Below are 15599 nucleotides of genomic sequence, written 5' to 3' on the forward strand. Positions count from 1 at the left end.
CCAGATGTCAGTGGTGATGACGCACTTTACCAGGGAGGCTTTGAGGGTGTCCTTGTAACGTTTTCGCTGCCCACCTTTGGCTCATTTTCCGTGAAGGAGCTCCACATGGAGCAATTGCTTGGGGAGTCTCGTGTCTGGCATGTGAATTATGTGGCATACCCAGCGGAGCTAATCGAGTGCGTTCAGTGCTTCAATGCTGGGGATGTTAGCCTGGGCGAGGACACTGATGTTAGTGCACCTGTCCTCCCAGGGGATTTTGCAGGATCTTGCGGAGACATCATTGAGGTGTCTTCTGTACATCGTCCATGCCTCTGATCCATACAGGAGGACGGATATTACTACAGCTCTGTAGACCATGAGCTTGGTGGTAGATTTAAGGGCCTGGTCTTCGAACACTCTTTTCCTCAGGCGGTCAAAGGCTGCACTGGTGCACTGGAGGCGATGTTAAATCTCCGCATCAATGTCTGCCTTTGTTGATAAAAGGCTCCCAAGGTATGGGAAATGGTCCACGTTGTCGAGGGCCGTGCCATGAATCTTGATGACTGGGGGGCAGTGCTGTGCGGCGAGGACAGGCTGGTGGAGGACTTTTGTCTTATGGATGTTAAGCGTAAGGCCCATGCTTTCATATGCCTCAGTGAATACATTGACTATATTCTGGAGTTCAGCCTCAGATTGTGCACAGACGCAGGCGCCGTCCGCGTGCTGCAGCTCAATGATAGAGGTTGGGATGATCTTGGACCTGGCCTGGAGGCAGCATAGGTTAAACAGCTTCCCACTGGTTCTGTAGCGGGGAGTTTGTTGACTGTGAGATGGAGCATGGCAGCGAGGAAGATTGAGAAGAGGTTTGGAGCGATGACGCAGCCCTGTTTGAACCCGGTCCGGACGTGGATTGGGTCTATAATGGAACTGCTGGTAAGGATCACGGTCTGCATGTTATCGTGGAGCAGGCGAAGGATGTTGACAAACTTTTGGGGGCATCCAAAACGGAGGAAGACACTCCATAAGCCCTCACGGTTGAAAGTGTCAAAGGCCTTTGTAAGATCGATAAAGGCCATGTAAAGGGCTGGCGCTGATCCCTGCATTTTTCCTGTAGCTATCGTGCTGCAAAGATCATGTCCGTTGTACCCGTAGGGGACGAAATCCGCACTGTGATTCCGGGTGGAGCTCCGCGGCCACAGGGAGAAGACGGTTGAGGAGAACTCTAGCAACAACCTTCCAGCAGGGAGATTCCCCTGTAGTTGCCGCAGTCAGGCTTATCCCCCTTTTTAAAGATGGTCACGATCACTGCATCTCTGAGATCTCCCGGCATGCTCTCCACCTCCAAATGTGAGAGATGAGGTCATGTATCCGCCCCAACAGCGCCTTTCCGCCATACTTTAGCGCCTCAGCAGGAATTCCATCCGCACCCGAAGCCTTGTTATTCTTGAGCTGTTTTATGGGTTTGCCTACCTCGTGCAGCATTGGGGTTTCACTGAGGTGGTGGCAGGTCGCATGCTGCTGGATGGAGTTGAGAACACTCGAGTCAAAGGCAGAGTCTCGATTGAGGAGTTCTTCAAAGTGCTCTTTCCAGCGGGCACTGACATCCTCAATGTCCTTGATGAGTGTTTCCCCATTCTTGGCCAGGAGTGGGGTGGGCCCTTGGGAGTTTGGATCGTAGGTGGCCTTGACTGCAGCGAAGAATCCTCACATATCGTGGTTGTCGGCCAGTTGTTGTATCTCCTGTGCTTTCTCCATCCACCACCTGTTCTTTAGGTCCTGGGTTTTTTGTTGGACCTCAGCCTTGAGCCGTCTGTAACGTTGCTTTGCAGCTCCCGAGTTGGGTTGTTGCTTGAGGCTCAGAAATGCTCTGCGCTTGCGATCTATTAGTTCTTGAATCTCCTGATCATTTTCATCAAACCAGTCCTGGTGTTTTCTGTTTGAGTAACCAAGTGTCTCTTCACAGGCACTGGTTATGGATACCTGGAGGGCACACCAAGCGCTGTGGGCATTCAGCATCTCAGGGTCATCAAGGCAAGCCAGATTAGCAGTGAGGCGCTGGCTGTATAGGACTCTCTTAGCTGGGTCTTTATGTGTCCCGGCATTAACTTTTATGGTGAATGATACTTAAAGGGTTGACGGTGGATAGGCAATGGCAAACATTTAAAGATCACATGGATGAACTTCAACAATTGTACATCCCTGTCCGGACTAAAAATAAAACAGGGAAGGTGGCTCAGCCGTGGCTAACAAGGGAAATTAGGGATAGTGTTAAATCCAAAGAAGAGGCATATAAATTGCCAGAAAAAGCAGCAAACCTGAGGACTGGGAGAGATTTAGAATTCAGCAGAGGAGGACAAAGGGTTTAATTTGGAGGGGGAAAATAGAATATGAGAGGAAGCTTGCTGGGAACATAAAAACTGACTGCAAAAGCTTCTATAGATATGTGAAGAGAAAAAGATTAGTGAAGACAAACATAGGTCACTTGTAGTCAGAATCAGGTGAATTTATAATGGGGAACAAAAAAATAGCAGACCAATTGAACAAATACTTTGGTTCTGTCTTCACAAAAGAAGACACAAATAACCTTCCGGAAATACTAGGGGACCGAGGGTCTAGTGAGAAGGAGGAAAGGAAGGAAATCCTTCTTATTCAGGAAATTGTGTTAGGGAAATTGATGGGATTGAAGGCCGATAAATCCCAAGGGCCTGCTAGTCTGCATTCCAGAGTACTTAAGGAAGTGGCCCTAGAAATAGTGGATGCATTGGTGATCATTTTCCAACAGTCTATCGACTCTGGATCAGTTCCTATGGATTGGAGGGCAGCTAATGTAACCCCACTTTTTAAAAAAGGAGGGAGAGTGAAAACGGGGAATTATAGACCGGTTAGCCTGACATCAGTGGTGGGGAAAATGATGGAATCAATTTATTAAAGATTAAATAGCAGCGCATTTGGAAAGCAGTGACAGGATTGGTCCAAGTCAGCATGGATTTATGACAGGGAAATCATACTTGACAAATCTTCTCGAATTTTTTGAGGATGTAACTGGTAGAGTGGACAAGGGAGAACCAGTGGATGTGGTGTATTTGGACTTTCAAAAAGCTTTTGACAAGGTCCCACACAAGAGATCGGTGTGCAAAATTAAAACACATGGTATTGGAGGTAATGTATTGACGTGGATAGAGAACTGGTTGGCAGACAGGAAGCAGAGAGTCGGGATAAACGGGTTCTTTTCAGAATGGCTGGCAATGACTAGTGGGGTGCCGCAGGGCTCAGTGCTGGGACCCCAGCTATTTACAATATACATCAATGATTTAGATGAAGGAATTGAGTGTAATATCTCCAAGTTTGCAGATGACACTAAACTGGATGGCGGTGTGAGCTGTGAGGAGGATGCTAAGAGGCTGCAGGGTGACCTGGACAGGTTAGGTAAGTGGGCAAATGCATGGCAGATGCAGTATAATGTGGATAAATGTGAGGTTATCCACTTTGGTGGCAAAAACATGAAGACAGAATATTATCTGAATGGCGGCTGATAGGAAAAGGGGAGGTGCATCGAGACCTGGGTATCATGGTACATCAGTCATTGAAGGTTGGCATGCAGGTACAGCAGGCGGTGAAGATTGCAAATGGCATGTTGGCCTTCATAGCTAGGGGATTTGAGTATAGGAGCAGGGAGGTCTTACTGCAGTTGTACAGGGCCTTGGTGAGGCCTCACCTGGAATATTGTGTTCAGTTTTGGTCTCCTAATCTGAGGAAGGACGTTCTTGCTATTGAGGGAGTGCAGCGAAGGTTCACCAGACTGATTCCCGGGATAGTAGGACTGACATATGAGGAGAGACTGGATCGACTGAACCTGTATTCACTGGAGTTTAGGAGAATGAGAGGGGATCTCATAGAAACATAAAATTCTGACGGGACTGGACAGGTTAGATGTAGGAAGAATGTTCCCGATGTTGGGGAAGTCCAGAACCAGAGGTCATTGTCTAAGGATAAGGGGTAAGCCATTTAGGACCGAGATGAGGAGAAACTTCTTCACTCAGAGAGTTGTTAACCTGTGGAATTCTCTACCACAGAGAGTTGTTGATGCCAGTTCGTTAAATATATTCAAGAGGCAGTTAGATATGGCCCTTATGGCTAAAGGGATCAAGGGGTATGGAGAGAAAGCAGGAAAGGGATACTGAGGTGAATGATCAGCCATGATCTTATTGAATGTAGGCTCGAAGGGCCGAATGGCCTAATCCTGCACCTATTTTCTATGTTTCTATGCGGCACTGCTTCTGCTGTCCCCTCTACTTTGGTGCTATGTTTATATTGATGATGGATCGGATTAGGCGATGGTCCATCCAGCAGTCGTCATTTCCTGTCATGGCGCGGGTGATGCGCACATCCTTGCATTCCCTGGCTCGGACGATGACGTAGTTGAGCAGGTGCCAGTGTTTGGAGCGAGGGTGTTGCCACGATGCCTTGTATTTGTCCCTTTGGAGGAACAGGGTGTTGGTGATGTGGAGTTTGTGTTCTAGACATTTTGTCAGGAGTAGAGTACCGCTGGAGTTGGCTTTCCCTACTCCCTCTCTGCCAATCACACCTCCCCAGAGGGCTGTGCCTTTACCGACCCTGGCATTAAAGTCACCCAGGAGGATCAATTTGTCGCCCGTGGGGATGCGGGACAGGGATGTCTCGAGATTGGAATAAAAACCCTCTTTAGCATCGAGTGTTGGGACATATGCACTGATGACTGTGGTGCATTGGTTCCGGGATAGGGTAAGGCGAAGAGTCATGAGGCTTCGTTAACCCCACGGGGGAATCGTTGAGGCGGTCGACCAGTTCATTTTTGAAGGCGAAGCCGACTCCATTAAGGCGCCGTTCTTCCTCTCGTTTTCCTTTCCAGAAAAAGGTGGAACCTCCACCTTGTTCCTTGAGTTGGCCTTCCTCTGCCCGTCGGGTCTCGCTTAGGGCGGCGATGTCAATGTAAAAACGTCTAAGTTCCTGGGCAACTATGGAGGTGTGGCGTTCTGGCCTGTTGCTGTTAGAACTGTCCATGAGGGTCTTACGTTCCAGGTCCCGAACTTCATATTAGCGAAGTGGAAAATGCCTGTGCGTGAGTTCTTTTAACATGGGGTGGCCGCTGCACATCGGCAACCACACGGGCTTAGCTGAGCAAGGTCTTGGTCCAATGGCAAGGGAGTCCAAGACAACTGGAGACCAGGCACTGCTGTATAAGCCTAATTGCCTACGGCGAGATGTTGGCCGCAAACTCAGCGCCGGGTAGCGCCATTGATGGTAGATGGCCCGAGGCTAGGTTGGGGGCAGGCATTGGGAAGGGCAGCCGTCCGCTGTGGTTCCGAGGGATGTTTTGGAAAGTTTCTTCCAAGGTTAAAAATTTCCCCAAAAGTTTCCAAGTTGTTTTAAAAGTTTAAAAGTATTTCCAAATTATTTTTTTTTAAAGTTACACAGGTTGATTGTAGGTTTAATAAATAGATTAAGAGTTGATTAAAAGTTATAGAAAAAAAGTTCTCCAAGTTTATTAAAAATTTGAAAATTTTCCTGAATTGTTTAAAAAGTTTAAAAGTTGATTAAAATTTAACAATTGAGTCCCTTCGGCCGGTTTGATGCCAGCCCTCCCGGAGTCCCTTCAGCCGGTTCAGCACCGGCCCCAGAGTCCCTTCGGCCGGTTGAGCGCTGGCCCCAGGCAGAATGTTTCACTACTGCCGGAACACTCCACCCCAGCGTTTTCCTTGTGGTTGGCGGACCCCAGAAGAGTCGGCAAGCCTCGGAAGAGCCGGTGGGCCCCAGAAGAGTCGGTGAGCCTCGGAAGAGCTGGTGGGCCCAGAATAGTCAGCTGGCCCCGGGGTCCTTTCGGCCCAGGATAGAAGCGGGCCGGTGTGGGGTCCTTTCGGCCCAGGATAGAAGTGGGCCGGTGTGGGGTCCTTTTGGCCCGGGATAGAAGTGGGCCAGTGTGGGGTCCCTTGAAGTGTAGCCACTGTTAATAATGTAGGAAACATGGCAACCAATTTGCGCACAGCAAGCTCCCAAAAAAAGCAATGTGTTAACCAGATAATCTGTTTTTTTTAAAGTGATGTTAATTGAGGGATAGATATTGGCCAGGACACCAAGGATAACTCCCCTGCTTTTTTCGTAATAGTGTCATGGGATCTTTTACATCCAGCTGAGAGAGCAACGGGGCCTCGGTTTAATGTCTCATCTGAAAGACTGCACATAGAATCATAGAATGATTATAGTACAGAAGAAAGCCATTCGGCCCTTTGAGCCCGTGCCGGCTCTCTGCAAGAGCACGTCAGCTAGTCCCACTCCCCCATCCAACAGTGCAGTGCTCCCTTAGTACTGTTTCTCTGTTTCCCACATTACAACAGTGACTACACTCCAAAAGTACTTCATTGGCTGTAAAGCGCTTTGAGACGTCCGGTAGTCATGAAAGGCGCTATATACATACCAGCTCTTTTTACTGCACTATGGTGTCAGCCTAGATTTTTGTGCTCAAGTCTCTGGAGTGATACTTGAAACCACAACCTTCTGATTCAGAGGCGAGAGTGTTACCAACTGAGCCATGGCTGACACACAAATTGCGAGATGAAATCTATTTTCCATTTCTTCATACAGTGAAGAGCTAATTGTAGATTTTTTTCTTAAGATATATTGTAACCTTTGTAACCTAGTATAAGTTTCATCATTTGGTTCCATGTAATTTTACTCAAAGTAAGTTTGTTTCAGCTGAGATTGCTTCAAAAAGAAATTCACCTTCCACGATTACCTGATTAAGAACTTAGTACTGAGGAGTAAAGGTTTTGATGAAACAATGATTTTGAGAAAAATAATTTTAGTCTGCATCAGTATGACCTTAAGGTGCTGAATATGAATAGAAATTGTTGTACTGGTATATGTCAGTCTATCCACATTTTCTGTGCTTGAAATTTCATGTACAGGTACTAGCTTTCTGATTGTTTCAGTGTAGGCTTGTACTAAGTTTTCTGATTGGTTTGTAGTAAAAACTCTGGACTAATCAGATGCTAGGAAAATATTTTGAACTTCCTTTTCAACCACTATTACACTTTACTCATTATCTTTGCACAGCTGCCCACCAAATATGCAGAAGCAAAGAGATACGTAGGAACTTGTGTATGCATGTTCCCAACTCCATGCCAACAGGACCTCTTGTAGCTCACTCCCCAGGCCAACGCGAGCACTTTTGAATCGTACACGGAATCTCCTTTCTGAGCATGAGGGCTTTAACTGCTGAATGCTGCTCACGCTGCTCACCTCAGCTTTCCCCGTCACCGCCCATAGGCTTCCACTGCTCAGCCCACGAGTGACACTGCAGGAAGAAGTACGAGTATGTGTTATGCAAGGATTTAGCAAGGAAGCTTAGAGTTCAGAAGTTGGAGGAATTGAAATATCCATGGAAATGACGGTGCGAAATCGTGGACTGAATCCTATGCCAGTGTCTTTGTTAATCTTCTCCTTTTGCTATTGATCATTATTTACAGATAAGGTTAGTAAAGTCAGGTAGCTGGAATAGAAAAGGCACAGTCAATGTAGAGCAAACACACAAAGCCACCCATTGTGGACATGACCAGCAGTCAGTGGGGGAATAAAAAGATGCAGATGATGCTGCAATCTTTGTTTTAATTTCCCTTATTTTTGTCAAGCTTTTACTAATGCAGCAAAAATTCAATAGAGAACGCAAACAGAAAAGTGATTTGCAATTGGATCAGTCTGATCACCAGCAGGTCATGCTGACACCAGTTGTCAGGATTTAGGTGTGTTAATATTGCGGTTTCCTTCAGTTTTATAGATAATTTGAACATTTGAGTATCGTGAGCACAATCTGTAAATTTGCTGACTACCCAAAAGTAGGAGGTTTGGCAAACTGCGAGGAGGACTGTGAAAGATCTCAGGAAAATACAGGGCAGGTTAATGGAATGGGAAAAACGGGAGGAAAATGAAACTTGATAGCCTAGAAATTGTGGTTGGAGTACGCCTCCAACCCGCAAAACAATTCCAAAAGTACCTCCTGGCACCCAGGCGGCGAAGAGTTGCGGACTCAGGCCTCCAGGCGGACAGCAGTGTAAAGGCATACGGATCCCAGGGACGCAGGCGGTTCAGAAGCATCCCTGGGATCACATAGGCCCAGTCCTCCAATGACAAAGGAGGATTCCATTGCAATCATTTACAAAGGGAATCCCCTAATGATATGCAATAGAATCCCCAAATAATTATCGATGCGCTTATTTGTACTGCAAAAATGGCCAACATGCCCCTTTGTTTCTGATTGATCCCCTTGGAGGATAAGCCATACCCTGAAGATTCACAGGAATATGTAACTGGAACTGCCCATTCCAAGGACTCACTGATTTTGCAAATTGTAACTTGATCCACTTTGACTTCCTGAAGCGACAGAGGACAGAGCTCCCCAGGAGACAGTAAGGGCCAGCCGAAGTGCCTTACCCCAGTCCACGTGCATCCTTCCCCAACCAAAGTGCTTTATACTAGCACAAGTACATCCTCCATCGCTCCCCCACCACCGCCACCATAGATGGGGCAGGCATTGTGTACGGATTGTTTATAGGTTTATTGGGTATGAAGTGAATAGTGACAGTGTCGCGACTTCTGGGTATCATCCACTCCAAGAGGGGTAGGAATAACGTGATCCATCTTCTTCTGCCCCACCCCCGCCCCATGTCTCTCTCTCTCCCCCCCTAACCTCTCTCTCTCCCTTACTCCCGCCCTCCCTCTCTCCCTCCCCAGCCTCTCTCCCTCTCCTCACCCTCCAGCCTCTCTCTCCTTCCCCCCCCACCAGCCTCTTCCTCTCTCTACCCCCTCCTCAGAGCCTCTCTCTTCCCCCTCCCCCCAGCTTCCCTTTCCTCCCCACCCACCCGCTCCCAGCCTCTCTCTCTCTTCCCTCCCTCAGCCTCGCTTCCCCCCGCCCCCCGCCGTCTCTCTCTCCCCCCAGCCTCTCTCCCCCCCCCCCCCCCCGACCGCCATTGGGCCCAGGAATGCTGCCATCGGGCCCCCCCGCCCCGCCACTATCGGGCCTATGCCGGCCTGGGGGGAGAGAGTCGGAGCCTCAGGTCCTGCTTCTCAGCCTGACCTCAGTAGTGGGTAAAATGATGGAATCAATTATTAAGGATGTCATAGCAGCGCATTTGGAAAGAGGTGACATGATAGGTCCAAGCCAGCATGGATTTGTGAAAGGGAAATCATGCTTGACAACTCTTATGGAATTTTTTGAGGATGTTTCCAGTAGAGTGGACAAGGGAGAACCAGTTAATGTGGTGTATTTGGACTTTCAGAAGGCTTTCGATAAGGTCCCACACAAGAGATTAATGTGCAAAGTTAAAGCACATGGGATTGGGGGTAGTGTGCTGACGTGGATTGAGAACTGGTTGTCAGACAGGAAGCAAAGAGTAGGAGTAAATGGGTACTTTTCAGAATGGCAGGCAGTGACTAGTGGGGTACCGCAAGGTTCTGTGCTGGGGCCCCAGCTGTTTACATTGTACATTAATGATTTAAACGAAGGGATTAAATGTAGTATCTCCAAATTTGCGGATGACACTAAGTTGGGTGGCAGTGTGAGCTGCGAGGAGGATGCTATGAGGCTGCAGAGTGACTTGGATAGGTTAGGTGAGTGGGCAAATGCATGGCAGATGAAGTATAATGTGGATAAATGTGAGGTTATCCACTTTGGTGGTAAAAACAGAGAGACAGACTATTATCTGAATGGTGACAGATTAGGAAAAAGGGAGGTGCAACGAGACCTGGGTGTCATGGTACATCAGTCATTGAAGGTTGGCATGCAGGTACAGCAGGCAGTTAAGAAAGCAAATGGCATGTTGGCCTTCATAGCGAGGGGATTTGATTACAGGGGCAGGGAGGTGTTACTACAATTGTACAGGGCCTTGGTGAGGCCACACCTGGAGTATTGTGTACAGTTTTGGTCTCCTAACTTGAGGAAGGACATTCTTGCTATTGAGGGAGTGCAGCGAAGGTTCACCAGACTGATTCCCGGGATGGCGGGACTGACATATCAAGAAAGACTGGATCAACTGGGCTTGTATTCACTGGAGTTCAAAAGAATGAGAGGGGATCTCCTCGAAACTTCTGACGGGTTTAGACAGGTTGGATGCAGGAAGAATGTTCCCAATGTTGGGGAAGTCCAGAACCAGGGGTCACAGTCTAAGGATAAGGGATAAGCCATTTAGGACCGAGATGAGGAGAAACTTCTTCACCCAGAGAGTGATGAACCTGTGGAATTCTCTACCATGGAAAGTTGTTGAGGCCAATTCACTAAATATATTCAAAAAGGAGTTAGATGTCGTCCTTACTACTAGGGGGATCGAGGGCTATGGCGAGAAAGCAGGAATGGGGTACTGAAGTTGCATGTTCAGCCATGAACTCATTGAATGGCGGTGCAGGCTCGAAGGGCCGAATGGCCTACTCCTGCACCTATTTTCTATGTTTCTATGTTTCTCGGCATCACATTCATGGAATGATTCGGCAGGGAGGGGGATGGAACTTGGCAGGAGGCGGGGCTTGTCACCTGTCGGTCCAAAAAATGCACTACGGGCAGGGGGAGTGGGGGGGCTGGACAGACACCTATCTGTCAAAAAAAAAAATGCAGTACAATTAGTTACATCGAATAATTATACAATGTACTGAATTGCAATGTTATTCTTAAGTTCCTTCAGTGCACCAACCTCAATAAAAATTTAATGTTGTAATAAGTATTGTTAAACATTTTAATCTGGGCCAATATTTGCATAAACTCATTTAAAGTGTGTGCATAATTTTAGCTTTTTAAATGTTTTATTTGAGCCTTGTATATACCCTTACACTGTTACAAGCAGGCCTTACACATGCTTTTACCAGACGTAGGAATTGTGTGGGCAATTGCTGGGCAGTTGTGGGGCAAATAGCCCAATTCTACACCAGCGATACTTATTTATCAGATGGCTCAGATGATCTGTCAAGGCGTAACTTGACAGATCGCAAGTTCCGGATTTCAAGCATGCGGAAATCCAGAACAACCGGGGCCTTTCAAAGGGAATATGATGCTGTATACTGAGAGTACGCCGTCACAGACATCGCAAGTTCAGGGCCAATGTTTGGGAGGGAAAATAAGAAATGAGAATATACGTTCAATGGAAATAAGCTGAAGGGTGTGGATGAACAGAGACACCGAGTGGTTCAAATACATTCATTCCCTGAAATGTGAGTGCAGGTGGATGTCATCATAAAGTTGTGAACAGCAGCTGTGGTTTCATAAATAGGAACATACAGTACAAGAGTATAGAAGTCCTGATAATTTTGTAAATGAATGGATTGTGATTCTTTTTACAATGAATTACAATCTATATACAGTAAATTTTGGAATGAAATGCTTGTACAGAAAGAGGTTCCACTTTTGACTCATATTTAACACAGACTCGAAGAAATGCTAAAGGTACTGTAAATATTGTACAGTACTGTTAGCTAACATGGGAGTAAGTTGTGCAATTAGTTGAGAAGCTTTACAATCTTGGGCATTTCTGTTGATATTTGTTAACCATTGAGTTTTTTTTCATGCTGTAAGTTTGAGAGATGTACATGAGCATTTTAAAATTAAATCACATTTGCATCAAATGGAAGCCATCATTCAAGAACCAAGAAAAGTATCAGCACTGTATTCCTCTAATACCTGGAGAACTGTGCACAGTTTTGGTCTCATAAACCTAAGGAAGGATAAACTTGCTTTAGAGGGAGTACAACAAAGGTTCACTGGACTGATTCCTGGGATGAGAGGACTGTCCTATGAGGAGAGATTGAGTAGAATGGGCCTATACTCTCTGGAGTTTAGAAGAATGAGAGGTGATCTCATTGAAATGTATAAAGTTTTTAGAGGGCTTGACAAGGTAGATGCTAAGAGGCTATTTCCCCCGGTAGAAATAGGGGTCATAGTCTCAGGATAAGGGCTCGGCCATTTAGGACTGAGACGAGGAGAAATTTCTTCACTCATAGGGTTGTAAATCTTTGGAATTCTCTAGCCCAGAGGGCTGTGGATGCTCTGTCGATGAGTATATTTATTAAAAGCTGAGATAGATACATTTTGGGGCACGAAGGAAATCAAGGGATATGGGGATAGGGTAGGAAAATGGCATTAATGTAGAAGTTCAGCCATGATCTTACTGAATGCCATATGGCAAGAAAGCAGGAATGGGGTACTGAAGTTGCATGTTCAGCCATGAACTCATTGAATGGCGGTGCAGGCTCGAAGGGCCGAATGGCCTACTCCTGCACCAATTTTCTATGTTTTCTATGTTTCTGTGGCCTACTTGTGCTCCTATTTCTTATGTTCTTGTGTCTGATCTTATATTTGACAAGTGGAGACTGAAGAAAAAAGCACATCGGAAAAAGATCTATACGCACACACTTTTCCCACACTGACTTGGTCATGCCAAGATTTGTACTGTATATAGATTGTAATTCTTGTAAAAAGAATCATAGTCCGTCAACTTACACAGTGGGTGTAGCTGGACATGTTGGTGTGGGACGTGCAAACAGTTACTGTAAACCAGGAGATGATTCATGTGCACATAGACATTCAGTTACAGATTATTCATTGTACAGCAGATTGTATACTGGTACTTCCTTTGTGTTTTAAATGTATAAACTATTAACTCAGTACTGCAATTTATTTCCAATGTCACAATACAAATAGATAATTGAGTTTACTGCATTGGCACAAAAAAAATGAAGCACCCTCTTGCCCATCTTGTCCAGCATACTGACTGGGGTTTGCACTGGGACATATTAATCTGTATCCATTGTTTCGACAATACATTCCAAACAAATGGCAAAGTTCATCTTACTAATAATGGAATTTGAGGGTGGAAGTGACCCTCAAACATACCAGTGACCAGGGCAACGGTCATGTAATTCCAGCCTCCCAAATGAGTCACTTAGTTGAGCATTCACCGAGGTTAAATATCGGTCATTGACACATTTCATTCAAAACCAACGCCTTCTGCATGCATTCTGAAAGAACCATGGCACCTTTGGAATTCAGCTGATGAGCAAAGAAACCTCCTCAGGGACATGATCCTCAGCTGTTCACTATGGTCGAGCCAGCCGGAGTAGGCGGTGTCAGCAGAACATCGTCCTTTGAAATAACAACGGCAGGTGATTGTACCAGTAGAAATTAATCTCGTGCTCCCATCTGCATTACTGCTTGGGCCTTTGACGGGGGGCGGGGGGTGGAGTGGAGAGAATTGGGCATTCCCATCCACCCACCCATCACCCCCCAGGGAACATTCTAATTTGTCTTCCAGTGCATTAAATTGACCAAAATAATGATCTTCAGGCATCTAAGCCGTTTCCTTAGCCTGAACCCCTAAAGTCCACCCTACTTTTGCCAGAGAAGAGGCCAGTGCATCTCCAAAGATGCCCTGACTTTCTGTGAGATGTTTACGGATATTCCCGATGTATGGAGTCCCTGCACACCCTCTATTCTGGCCGTAAGAAGGTGAAGGCTCTGTCCCTTACACGGCCGAATGGGACCTCCGTTGTAAGGCCTGTTTCCCTTCCCTTTCGAATGAATCACAGTGAGAGTGCACCCGAAAGGCTGAGAAATTTTAATCTGAATGTATTTAAAACGGTTATATCCACTTCCAAAACCCTGAAAATAATGGATAGTGTGTATGATGAATCTTGTGTGCTGAGTTCACTTTATCCAGAACAGAACTCTAGCTTTGCAAAGTGGGTTGGTTTCCATCCATACAAGGGAACTGAACATGACCTCGGGCCAAGCTTGCTAAGGGTGTCAGAGCACTTCAAATGAGTGCGTACTAGTTCAAAATATACATTTTAAATTGTACAAAAATAAACAGAATTTGATATTGTGGATATCATGCTCTAATTACTGTCATTTTGAATTTTTTGAAAAATGTTTGATGTCATGACTATATTAATGTGAAACAGATGTCTTTTTAGTGTTGGATAAAATTTCACTTTCTGATTTTAATTTTATTTTCTTCTTTCCAGACCTGATGACTACAGAATGAAGTGAATACATTTCCAAACCAGGATGAAGATAATCCAGAAAGTGATTTATTTTTCACAATGCTGATTTGCAGAATTAAAAACTGTTTCTTTTTACTACCAACCTCTGACGTGAATCTTAATTCCCTGCACACATTCAACAAATATTAATCTCAACACTGAGGGCAATGGATTTTTGTTAGGCAAAGGAATCAGGAAATATAGAACAAAGGCGGATAAATGGATTTGGGGTACAGAAACAAGACAGGATGATAGTGAATTCTTCTTGCTGAAATCATAGACAGTATTACATAATATTTACAGCACAGAAACAGGCCATTCGGCCCAATGGGTTCATGCTGGTGTTTATGCTCCACACGAGCCTCCTCCCACCCTCTTCATCTAACCCCATCAATATATCCTTCTATTCGTTTCTTCCTCATGTGCTAATCTAGCTTCCCCTTAAATGCATCAATGCTATTCACCTCAACTACTCCTTGTGGTAGCGAGTTCCACATTCTCATCACTATCTGGTTAAAGAAGTTTCTCCTGGATTCCACATTGCATTTATTAGTGACTATCTTATATTTAGGGCAGGTAAAGAAAAGAGAGCTCACTCTCTATACTGAGCCATGATCTAATTGAATGGTTTAACATGGTCCAGATATGTAATAATGCTCCCTTTACTCTTCCAAAAAACATGTCTTAATCCCAACTTTATAAAAATGTATTAACCACGCTCACTGCACCACACTAGACATCAATGTGGTCTCATTTAGTGAATTTACCACGTTGTGATGGATTTTGTGATCTGGACCTCTGCCCACAAGCAGCTGTGTTGTGACCACCCAAACACTATCCTTGTAGGACCATTCAAGCTAACAGGGAAAAACAACTTCCATCTCTTCCGTCTGGGTTGCATTTGAACCTAATCACAAAGGCAAAAGCACTCTAACCCATGGATTCATCCAGTTCTCTGATATATATTATTTCATATATTATAAATGAATGCAATTAAAGGAACTTTAAAAAAAACACATTTGAATTTGATGGTTGCTTGATTTACAGAAAGATTTGAAGAAATTGTGCTGTCACGTGAGCAGGCAAGTCAGAGATTTCCAAATAGATTCCAATAATCCTGGTTCAACAATCGGTGACTAATTCTGCGGTTGAACTTCTGCATGCAAAGCACAGGGAAGCAGACGATTGCTGTCTGGGACAGAGCTAGAGAGAGTAGTAGTGTGAACTTTCACCAGTGGTACGCAATATAAATTTTGGATTCAAATTGAGGTTTGCAGCTGTTGCAGTTCCTGGCATCAGCATTTAGGTCTAGCTAAACTAATTCTCTGGTCATTGCCTAGCAGAGCATTGACACCATAGTCACAACTCTGATGAATTCTGGCACGAGTCAGCGACTCTCACTCAGTTCATTAGATTGTGCGCCTGTGGCCAAAAATAACAGATGAGGCTTTTCTGTAATCTGACAACCAAGGCTACAGTATTCCTTCACTGGGCAGACACAGACTTTGTCAAGCAATGATGATGAAAATCACAGCTGTGCTTTCCTGAGGTGAACCACCCTTCATTCA

General features: G+C 45.4%; 1 protein-coding gene across 3 annotated transcripts in view; it reads left to right on the forward strand.

Annotated features, from left to right (window-relative positions):
• mrpl13 (mitochondrial ribosomal protein L13) overlaps window positions 1-14134 on the forward strand; it is a 194865-nt gene extending 180731 nt beyond the window's left edge. For all 3 annotated transcript variants that reach the window (XM_070888813.1, XM_070888820.1, XM_070888797.1), the window contains one exon: window positions 14014-14134. In XM_070888813.1, the coding sequence (XP_070744914.1) occupies window positions 14014-14038 (25 nt within the window). In that variant the 3' untranslated portion in view covers window positions 14039-14134. The remainder of the gene's footprint in view (window positions 1-14013) is intronic.
• The last annotated feature ends 1465 nt before the right edge of the window (window positions 14135-15599 follow it).

This window comes from Pristiophorus japonicus, chromosome 1, assembly GCF_044704955.1.
Source record: "Pristiophorus japonicus isolate sPriJap1 chromosome 1, sPriJap1.hap1, whole genome shotgun sequence".
In the NCBI taxonomy this organism is placed as follows: Eukaryota; Metazoa; Chordata; class Chondrichthyes; family Pristiophoridae; genus Pristiophorus; species Pristiophorus japonicus.